The sequence below is a fragment of the Berghia stephanieae genome, chromosome 7 (genome assembly GCF_034508935.2).
Source record: "Berghia stephanieae isolate SIO BIC M18660-M18661 chromosome 7, UCSD_Bste_1.3, whole genome shotgun sequence".
NCBI lineage: Eukaryota > Metazoa > Mollusca > Gastropoda > Nudibranchia > Aeolidiidae > Berghia > Berghia stephanieae.
This window is the reverse complement of record NC_088366.1, coordinates 13,496,060-13,508,164: the sequence shown is the minus strand read 5'-3', so window position 1 is coordinate 13,508,164 and position 12,105 is coordinate 13,496,060. Positions and strand designations below refer to the sequence as shown.

Here is a 12,105-nt window from a genome sequence, read left to right as displayed (position 1 = left end):
TGAGTCGTGTCATTTTTAATAAGATAATTATTGGCAGAAAAAACAAACATTTTAACACATCAAAAATAGGGAAACGGCAGGAAAAAGAAAGAAAATAATTGGTCGATGCTGTGATCAGTAAATGTAAACTTGGTGACCGGCCACTTGATAGGGCTAAACCAGCCTTCAACTTCTTCTAGATAATGTACATTTGACTTCGGACATCATATACGTGAAAATCCCTCTCCCCTCTCCTTATCAACTGTATGAAAATCATCACATTCGTTACGACTGATGTAAACAACCATTTTCTTATTCAGATTTGTCTTATAAATCACACATTAAAAAAAATGAATATTGGAATCTACAAGAACGTGGTGTTATTTGTTATAAGCTTGTTATGCTCTACAGAATTATAGAAGGAACGAAATTGGTGCCACTCAGCTTTGTTATTGTTTTTTTTTTCAGCCATTTTCATGATAAGATCCCAATCAATTTATTCTGTCAATCAGACAGACTATAAACAGTTAAACACAGTTTTGTGTGCTGATGCGTTGTTTCCGGCTGTTATGTGTATCTTAGCTAAACACATAGCATCAATATTTAGCGTGTTCATAATGCTTTTAAATTTGAATCCAAAATGTTTGAGAATGTCGACAAGGAGAGAGCTAAACCGCTAACATTGATGAGAGAACCTAAAGCGGTCTCAATAAGTACCCAGTTAACAGGCTGAAATAATCGTTATGGAAAATGTACTGATTGCCTGGGCCCCAAACAACAGGCCGTAACACGTCTCCTTTCTTCATAACCACCACTGTGCTGGTTGACGATTGGTCCGAGCTGTAATTGTCAATAGCGTGAATCGATGCTACGAATTTATCATTCACCGTCAAGTGGACGTTGGTCCAAACTGAAAGAAAAAAAAAAGATTTTGTCGGAAAAAAAGTCATGGCAGTCAGTCTTAAGGAGAAAGGGACGCCCAAAAGTAACAGAGTAGAATGGCGAATGAGAGGGAAAGAAATCATTTTGGCATATTTGGCAACTCCTGGCAGCGAGCAAGAAAGAGATAGGAGCAAATGAAGGGAAACTGTTCAGGCCTGATGCGCCTCCTGTGCGCTGAGAGAATTAAGGCAAGGTAAATCGTTTGTGACCACTCCTCTCAAAAACAATCTCGACTTCAAATGGAAATCGATGTCGGCCCCTTTGTTTGTGAAGCGAGTGCTATAATAATAATAATAATGATAATAATAATAATAATAATAATAATAATAATAATAATAATGATAATATATAATAATAATAATAATAATAATAATAATAATAATAATAATAATAATAATAATAATAATAATAATATATAATAATAATAATAATAATAATAATAAAAAAATAATATATAATAATAATAATAATAATAAATAATAATAATAATAATAATAAATAATAATAATAATAATAATAATAATAATAGTAATAATAATAATAATAATAATAAGAAGAAGAAGAAGAAGAAAAAGAAGAAAAAGAAGAAGAAGCTTATTTATCAACATCAGTCCATTCAAACCTCTCTTTCTCTATGTCTTTATTTCCATACCCCCCCTCTCTCTCTCTCTCTCTCTCTCTCTCTCTCTCTCTCTCTCTCTCTCTCTCTCTCTCTCTCTGTGTGTGTGTTTGTTTGTGTGTGTGTGTGAGTGTGTGTGTGTGTGTCTTTGTGTATATATTTATATGTAGGGTGCGAGAAAGAAAAACTGAAAAAATTACAACGTTATTTCAGTACGAAGTAGAAACCAAAAATATCCGAAAATTTACAAGCAAGAAGATCAAAATCTTAAGTTAATACGCTTCAACAGTCGTAACGTCACTTCCGTCGTAATGACGCACGTAACTTAGTAACTGGCTCTAAACTATCGGAACAATAGCGGACGCCCTTATGAAATATTTCTCCGACGAGCATAAAAGCGTATCCAGAATTATAAAAAAAAAACATTATAAATCTGATCATGTTTTGACTTTTACACATTCTGATCACAAGACATATGAAAACTTCAAGCCAGCATGAAGAATAAAAAGTACAGATTATCTTTGTTTAGAACCACGATGGTCGCCATTGCTGGGCGACGTGATATCGGACTATTGAATCCAATTCTTGCCAATTTTAATAGAAGTGCTTTATTGGTATAGAAACCATGAGAGTATACTAAACTCGTATAAAAATTACGATATCAGAAGTTTCAAAACTTGCGTTTTGTTTCAGCAGTGCAGTGTTACTACTGTAAATTACAAGAAGTTGCCGCGATAAGTTGAAAAACAAATGTCCGATCGGGTGAAAACTCTGGAATAATGTTTTTGCTTCTAACAATGATACATTATGTTCCGTACTGGCAAAGCTGACTAGTCTTCAATATACCCTTACTTGAAATTCATGGACTACAGAAGGATAGTACAACAGTTTAGACATAACAACGTTAACTCACTCAATCCTAGAGATTTTTGCTACTTTTCGAAATTGGAAAAAAAATGCATTGAAAATGAGCATGAAGATAGATAGTTTTATTCAACAACCATTAACATGTATAAACTAAAAACATTAACTTTGATACAATGCCTATAATTTGTCTCATAAAAATGTAATAAATAGGCATGGGGTAAAATAACAAGGATAAACTACGGATATAGTCGGTGTTATGGTTGAGTGAGTTAAAAGAGTCATTTCAAAATGCATGGGATCGACTGGCTAATCAAGGCAATAGAAAATAAATTGGATCATGGAAAATAATGCGACGGATCTGTCATGAAGCAAAATGAGGGATTGAAAGATCATATCAAAGTTTGAGAATTGCGCCAAAATCTTCGATATGGCATTTTTGCGGTGTGGTTATTAAGATAATCGTGGAATTTAAATATTTCAACATGTTTTTGTATTTTTTGAAAGTTGATTAATTGAGTTTCAATGTAGTAAAATTTCAGACTTGTATAATTTCTGGTCTGGCGGCTGCAGGCCTCTAAATTTTTCCGGTTATTTTTTATGATGATGATGATAATGAAGGTGATGATGATGATGATGATGATGGTAATAATGGTGATAATAATGATGATGGTGATGATGATGATGATGATATATATATATATATATATATATATATATATACATATTTATATATATAATATATATATATATATATATATATATATATATATATATATATATATATATATTAATATACACTTCCCAATCCGTCCCGCTCTCTCTCTCTCTCTCTCTCTCTCTCTCTCTCTCTCTCTCTCACACACACACACACTCATACACACATACACTTCCAACCATCAAACTTATCTACTTTCTACACACATCCATACATTTACAATGAGACAAAAGGTCAATCTTACCGCCATTGTGGTAAGTCCTGATGGCGATGTGAAACACGTAAAGTCCATCCATCGGGGCTATAAATTTTCCTGTTTTAGGGTTGTACGCCCCTCCCAGGTTTAGGATTGGCTCATTGAAGTGTAGCGTTCCTTCCGACTGAAACCTGGTAGTGTCGTTGTAGGCATAACTGAAGGCAATCAGAGAATTTTCTGGAATATAAATTCATTTACTTATTTATTATATATTTACTTTTTTTTGGTATATTGTTAAAGATGGTCATTGTGATAGATTTATGAATGAATGAATGAATGGTTGATGATGATGATGAAGATGATGATGATGGTGATGATGATGATGATGATGATGATAATGATGATGATAATGATGATGAAGATGATGATGATGATGATGATGATGGTGATGATGATGATGATGATGATGATGATGATGATGATGATGATGATGGTGATGATGATGATGATAATCATGATGATGATGCTGATTGTTTACATTAGATTAAAATATATATTATAAAGAATAAATCATGAAGATCGTGTTCACCCCGCAGAGATGAGTAATAAAAGACCATCCACTTCTCGAGTAAAAGGACGGCTATTTATTGGTGTGAAGTTGATCTGTCTTGTATGTATCCCTATCTCTTCACGCTATCCTTTCATCAATTGATTGGGTGGTTGGATTTGTTAGATCTTGCTAAAAGTAGTAGTTTATTAATAGACAAGCGTTTTCTCCAAGGGGTAGCGTGCAATCGCTATTGTAATGTCATGCTACAGGAACCGAGATAAACTTCGACTCCATATTTCTTATGGTTGTGAAGAAATTTCAATTTTATTTATAACAATATTTGACATACCTTTATCCATAAAATCTTGAACACGGACTAGTTGTTTCTGGATGTTTCCATTGTCTTTCATTACTGAAGAGGGGGGGGGGGGAACGAATTAAAAACTAATACAGAGTTCCTTTAAAAAAGATACTTGAACTTTTATACAGCTTAATTCACTCAATCCTAGAGAATTTTGCTACTTTTCAAAATTGGAAAAAAATGTATCAAAAATGAGCATGCATGTACAAAGAAAGTTTTATTCAACTACCATTAACATGTAAAAACTAAAAACATTAGCTTTGATACTACGCCTATAATTTGTCTCAGAAAAATGTAAGAAATATGCATGGAGCAAGGAATTTACCCAATTGGAAACCGTACGGTGCTCTTATTGGCTAACCAACCAGCGGCCTCGATGAGAAAAATATCCGCCATTGAGACATGGGCTGGGAATCGCGTTACTATAGTAAACAAGCGCTGATCGGCCGTTCATGAAATCTAAGAAAATAACTTCCTGCTCGCTCGTTTAACTCAAAATTATTCAAAACGATGTCTCTAAAATGATATAAATGTGACTTCTTATGGTTATCTTCACGGTCAAAACCACACAACATTCTGATATATAAACACAATGCCAAATACAATTCCGAAATTTCCTTATTTCAAATGAAGTGAAGCTCCAAAACCTTAAATGGTAGTGATTGTAGTACTGGTGGTGGTGAAGATGATGTGTTGGTGGTGGTTGTAGTTGTAGTAGTAATAGTGATGATGATGTGGTGGTGGTGATGATTGTAGTTGTAGTAGTAGTGGTAGTGATGATGATGTGGTGGTGGTTGTAGTTGTAGTAGTAGTGGTAATGATATGGTGGTGGTGGTGGTGGTTGTAGTAGTAGTGGTCGTGATGATGATGTGGTGGTGGTGGTTTTGTAGTACTAGTGGTAATGATGCGGCTATGTGGTCTAGTAGTATGACCCTCGCTTTCGGATCGTAAGGTCCTGTGTTCGAGCCTCGCGCTCGGCGCATAGTTGAGTCCTTGGAAAAGGCTCTTTACTCACATTCTCTCACCGTACTCAGGTGTAAAATGAGTACCTGGCCGTTAACAGAGTTGTCTTTGTCCGAAAAATTGTAATAACGCCTAAGAGGCGTCATGTCCCGTCGTACATGTTAAATGTTGACCAGGGACCCCTTGTAAAGCGCTTTGAGCAAATTTAGTAGATATTGCACCATATAAAGCTCAATTAAAAAAAATAATATTTCAATGATGATGATACGGTGGTGGTGGTTGCAGTAGTAGTGGTAGTGATGATAATGTGGTGGTGGTTGTAGTTGTAGTAGTAGTGATAGTGATGATGATGTGGTGGTGGTTGTAGTAGTTGTGGTCGTGGTGATGATGTGGTGGTTGTTGTAGTAGTTGTGGTCGTGATGATGATGTGGTGGTGGTGGTTGTAGTAGTAGTTGTAATGGTGATGATATGGTGGTGGTGGTTGCAGTAGTAGTGGTAGTGATGACGATGTGGTTGTGGTGGTTGTAGTAGTAGTAGTGGTAATGGTAATGATATGGTGGTGGTGGTGGTGGTTGTAGTAGTAGTAGTGGTCGTTATGACGATGTGGTTGTGGTGGTTGTAGTAGTAGTGGTAGTGATGATATTGTGGTGGTGGTTGTAGTAGTTGAGGTAGTGATGATGATGTGGTGGTGGTGGTTGCAGTAGTAGTGGTAGTGATGACGATGTAGTTGTGGTCGTTGTAGTAGTAGTGGTAGTTATGATGATGTGCTGGTGGTGGTGTAGTAGTAGTGGCAGTGATAATGATGTGGTGCTGGTGGTTGTAGTAGTAGTGTTAGTGATGATATTGTGGTGGTGGTTGTAGTAGTAGAGGTGGTGATGATGATGTGGTGGTGGTTGTTGTTGCAGTTGTAGTGGTCGTGATGATGATGTGGTGGTGGTGGTTGTAATAGTGGTGGTAGTGATAGTGTAGTAGTAGTGGTAGTGATGATGATGGAGTGGTGGTCGTTGTAGTGGTGATGATGATGTGGTGGTGGTGTAGTGGTAGTGATAATGATGCAGTGGTGGTGGTTGTAGTAATTGTGGTAGTGATGAAGTGGTAATGGTGGTTGTAGTAGTAGTGACAGTGATGATGTGGTGGTTGGAAAACACATTATAGGTTATTATAATACATGATTACACACATTCTCTAACTTCATTTTTTGACAACTTCATTGTGGCATAAATATACGCAACAGTTCTGAACCATTTTATTGTGGATTTTGATATTGTTTGTTGATTTTCTTTTGTCGTTATGTTGACATAGAGACCGAATGAATGGTAATGGTTACATTCCCAGCCCAAGATATAATGGCGCTGAATGCTTTCATTGGTGGACACTTTTTAGGCTTCGTACGTATTCTCATTCGTTTAATTCTATGGCATGGAGTAAAAAAAAGTAACCCTGGTAAACTACGGATATAGTCGGTGTTAGCGTTGAGTGAGTTAACATTCACTAAATGTGCTCACAGCGCTTTACAGGGAGTTTGCTGAAGTCTAAGGAAGTTGCTAGAAGGTGGACTGTGAACAAAAATGAATAATACAGCTTTGAAAAAGAACATATTATTCCCAAATACGGAATTTATTGGGTTCAAGACCCTTCTTCAGTCAATAACAAAAACAATAAAAGCATTAAAATTCAGAAAGGCGGGAGAGAAATACAATTGACATGTTCTGTCCGCAAGTAAAAGGTTATTGAAATGAGTTCAACAATGGATCTCATGGGAGTTTTATCGACTGAGACTATCTAGATAGATATCGTTTCTTCTTCTTTCTGTTTACGCTTAAACTCTCTCGAGTTCATATGCATGGAAAATCGAACAAATTTGTTCGATTTTCAATGAGAGTGAACTCGAAAGAGTTTTAATCTCGCCCGTCGTTTAGATAGGAGGCAATGCTTTTGGCGGGAAAGGAAGCTTTCATCCTCCTCGAACAAAAAGAGTCGAAATGTCAAATAAACCAGGTGATCAACAGATAACAAAATGATTTATATCGTTTTGACTTTCCAAGGGTCCTCACACACACACACACACACACACACACACACACACACACACACAAACAAATGCGCGCACAAATACTTATATTAACTAAAGGAATAATCATCAGGTCACAAAAATTGTAATTTCGACTAACAGGCGTCATGTCACGTCCAACAACTACATGTTACGTGTTGCCGTAAGCCAGGGACCCCTTGAAAAGCGCTTTGAGCACGTTTAGTGAATATTGCACTATATAAAAGCTCAAGCTCAAGTGTGCTTCAGTGAACCAGACCACTTTTTTCACCAATGATAATTCCAGCTGGTCTCGTCTCCATTACAACCTACTTTCTATAGTCCGTTTCAAAATTCACGATCACACTCTTTGGCTCGGTTAAACCGTCTGATGTTGTAATTTATCTTGATGTTTCGATTGCACTAGAAAATACTAATTATTTTCTAATTGGAGAAACAACTGGTTCAAAATTTAGCTTATTAATGACCTATTAAAGTCGAGGATGCTGTCTTCCATCATAAAATAGTAGATTTACCGTATTAAAAAAAACCAGAAAAACTATGTGTTTCTTATCGTCTGCACCACGGGTTAAATCTTGGGATTTACGGGTGGCATTGAGAAATTTATTTCATCACAAAAAAGTGAGATGGGACACGTCGTAGCTGCAGATTAAATGTGACCCTTCGCCTCAAAACTGTGTTAAGTCAAAACTGGGTTAGTTAAGATGTTGAAAATTGAATTTATAGCCAGAAATATCAGACTTGTGTGTTGAGTTTACACGATATATTGAGGAGAATGGATACCATATTTATTTTAGGGTGCGAATGCCAACAATTTATACTTTTAACCAGTTTAACACTAAATTAGACTTTTAAGCATATTGTTCGTTCAGACATAGTATCGTGTTGAGACGATGGGTTACAAATATGTATTCCATCCTCTTCACTGTTTACTAAAATTCGCTCACAATATAGATAGAAGATGACGTTACTCAGGCCTTTGTTATTGTTTTTGCCATCCGCGTTTGTGAGTTGTTCTCACTAAACTGTATTAACCAGACTATAAAAGTTCATGGTTACACAGAGTTTGTGTGTTGGTCCGTTATACTTCCGGATGGCAATGTTGTGAACTCCTTGGCCAAGCGCATTCTATCTATAGTGTATATATAGAATGCGCTTGGCCAAGGAGTTCACAACATTGCCATCCGGAAGTATAACGGACCAACACACAAACTCTGTGTAACCATGAACTTTTATAGTCTGGTTGATACAGTTTAGTGAGAATAACTCACAAACGCTGATGGCAAAAACAAAAACAAAGGCCTGAGTGACGTCATCTTCGAACTATCTATATATAAAACAGGGGGGGGGGGGGGGGGGTGGTGTTGTAAAATTCTAATCTTCTAATGTTATGGGTGGTAAAAAGGAAAACACATCAAAACATCGAATGAATTAGCGATTGCGTGACAACCAGAACCAAAGAACCTATAGATAGTATGCGCTTGGCTAAGAAGCTCATAACATTGCCATCCGGAAGTATAACGGACCAACACACAAAACTATGTGTAACCATGAACGTTTATAGTCGGGTTAATACAGTTCAGTGAGCATTACTCATAAACGCGGATGGCAAAAAACAATAACAAAGACCTGAGTGACGTCATCTGCATACTATCTATAGATAGTATGCACTTGGCTAAGAAGTTCACCTCATTGCCATCAGGAAGTAAAACTGGCCAACACACAAAACTGTGTGTAACCTTGACGGTTTATAGTCTGGTTAATACAGTTTAGTGAGAAGTACTCATAAACGCGGATGGCAAAAAAAAAAAAAAAAAAACAAAAAAAAAAACATCATCTTCGAGCTATCTATGCCTAACTCAAAGATCTCACCAAATGTGTATGAAGCGATGCCGGACAAGGCAAGAAAGAAAAATACAAGAAAATAAAAACCATCCCAAAATTTTGTCTTCAAATTCCCTCAGTCGAGGAAGACTGATTTTTTGCGATAGTTTTCTCTTGTATTTTTTTTTCTTGTTTTGTCTGGCACCGCTTCATGCATATTTGTTGAGATCTTTGAGTTTTAAAAAATGCGCTTTTGTATAGCGCAATATCTACTAAATGTGCTCAAAGCGCTTTACAAGGGGTCCCTGGCCAACAGTAACATTTAACATGGTGCCAGTTAGGAGATATTACAATTTATTTCGATCAGAGACAACGCTGTTAACGACTAGGTACTCTTTTGACACCTGAGTACGGTGAGAGAATGTGAGTAAAGAACCTTCTCCAAGGACTCAACTATGCGCCGATCGAGGCTCGAACCCAGGACATTCCGATCCGAAAGCGAGTGTCATACCACTAGACCACATAGTTAGGTATAGGTTCTTTGACATCATTTTTGAGACAACCCTCTATTACCCAAAGACATTGTTGTACACTAGTGACATCTACGGTTCATCAGCAAATAGCAAATATGTTATATTATGTTCTGTTACATTTTGATGTATTACCTTTGTCCACAGATTCCTTGAAAGTTTGACTGTTATTGTTTTCCATCTCTTCCAATATTTTAATTTTTGTCGATACTGAAAACAAAATTAGAAGATTAATATGATTCTAATTATATATATATATATATATATATATATATATATATATATATATATATATATATAATAATATATACACGAGTATATGTATTCGAATTATTATCCTCACCTCTTATTCTAATTCGCCCACAACGTTACTCGTACCATTGAAACTTGTGTTTTGATATACTATTGTATGGAAAAGGCTGTCGGTAAGTAGTCATTCATAGCCATTGGGCTCACGGTTTATATAGAGTGAAACGTCTTAGTTATTGCTTGCTACCCTTTATATAGGACGCTAGTCCATCGCAACGTATTTTCTCCAGATCTAACAGACCCAACAATCCAATCACTGCTGGCGAGACAGGGGTTCTGAAGAAGAAAAAAAAATCAATTTCCTCGGTATCAATCTCAGTCCCTTTGTGTGCGAATCAAGAACTCTACCCACTGAACAATCAGGACCCCCATGCAAAGGGCTGTCTGTAACCGTGCGTTCTTACCTGTTTCAGCTTGTTGCCAAATTTGACTTTGTTGAGTTGAAAGTAGTTTTTCTAGATAATCTGTTTTGGCCTGGAGCTCACGAATATGTTCCATTTGTTTTTTAACGGACTCGATATCGATCTGATTTCCACAGTGAGAATTATGGTCTCCTGTTTGGTCTCCATTGGGAGTAGTCTCACTTAAGACATCTGAAATGACAATTAATCAATATTTGGGGGGTAAATATAGGTAAATGGTTTATTCATTTATAATGAATTAATGGTTATTCTCCTTTTTGTTTTATATTGTTTCTATCTATCTAACCTTCTCTTAATTCTATACATCTATCTTCTCGTATCTATCTATCTATCTATCTATCTATCTATCTATCTATCTATCTATCTATCTATCTATCTATCTATCTATCTATCTATTTATCTATCTATCTATCTATCTATCTATCTATATATCTATCTATCTATCTATCTATCTATCTATCTATCTATCTATCTATCTATCTATCTATCTATTTATCTATCTATCTATCTATCTATCTATCTATCTATCTATCTATCTATCTATATAGTTAAATAGTATTTATAGTCTAAGTGTCTTTTTATCTATCTCCCTATTCAATCTAGCCACACATTCGTTTAATTACCAAATCAACCGGAAACAGAATTAAAAATTAAATTATGTTCCCCCAGATGATCTGGCTCTTTTGTCCCACACCCAGGACCAGATGCAAGCAAAGACCACAATTATAAACAGCCTCGAGGAATCAATTGGTCTAAGAATTCACCCTGCAAAGTTAAAGGTATTAAGGGTAGCTACGCGTCAACGGGAGCAGATCAAAGTAAAGGATCAGGAACTTGAAGATATAGACACTTTCTGCTACTCGAGAGTATAATTGAGAAGGGTGGAGCCACGGAAGCAGATGTGAAAGCACGGATAGGAAAGGCACAGGCTGCATTAACATAATTGAACAGAGTTTGGAGAACTTAAGATATCTCCACAGGATATATAAGGAGGGTACACATTTTCGTAAATAGGTGGATGCATAAGCTATTCAGAATAAAATGGATGGATATAATTAAAAATGAAGAAGTATGAAAAAGAACACAGTAGAAACCAGTGGGAGAGGAAATAGGAAGAAGACAATGGAGGTGGATTGGACACCCATTGAGAAAGAATGACTCCACAATAACAAAGAAAGTATTGGACTGGAACCTTCAGGGCAGAAGATCAAGGGGAAGGCCACGAGGAACATGGAGAAGAATTAAAGAAGTTGATATACAGAGAAGTGATAAGACATGGAACGAGATAAAAAAAAAAGTTAGCTCAGGATAGAGAAGGATGGAAACCGTTTGTCTGTGGCCTATACCCTGTCCCATGTTGAAAAAGGCAATGGTGATGATGATGAGAAATAGAATTAGTTATAGTAGTAGTAGTAGTAGTAGTAGTAGTAGTAGTAGTAGTAGTAGTAGTAGTAGTAGTAGTAGTAGTAGTAGTAGTAGTAGTAGTAGTAGTAGTAGTAGTAGTAGTAGTAGTAGTAGTAGTAGTAGTAGTAGTAGTAGTAGTAGCAAAGAGTGTGTAGGGTAACGTAGTTACCAAGAGCTCTCACTTCTCTTAACCGCAATGCTATTGTCGCGTGCCAGGCGAGACAGCGAGGTGGGTGTGCTCCGCGTGTATCATGCGCGCTAGGCTTACTGATACAATGAAGAAAATACGAGTAGAAGACGGAAGATGCTTGGCTTCACCAAAAGCGGGAAGTGAGAGCTCTTGGTAACATAACAATCGTTACCTACACGCTCTT

The 12,105-nt window shown here is 36.4% G+C and overlaps 1 protein-coding gene across 2 annotated transcripts in view; it reads right to left on the bottom strand.

Annotated features, from left to right (window-relative positions):
* The window catches only part of LOC144976725 (uncharacterized), an 18,278-nt gene continuing 6,173 nt past the window's right edge, over positions 1-12,105 (bottom strand). For both annotated transcript variants that reach the window (XM_078921090.1, XM_078921091.1), the window contains 5 exons: positions 10,310-10,498; positions 9,732-9,806; positions 4,218-4,280; positions 3,367-3,555; positions 1-889 (listed from right to left, as the gene is read on the bottom strand). In XM_078921090.1, coding sequence (XP_078777216.1) covers positions 675-889; positions 3,367-3,555; positions 4,218-4,280; positions 9,732-9,806; positions 10,310-10,498 — 731 coding nt within the window. In that variant the 3' untranslated portion in view covers positions 1-674. The remainder of the gene's footprint in view (positions 890-3,366; positions 3,556-4,217; positions 4,281-9,731; positions 9,807-10,309; positions 10,499-12,105) is intronic.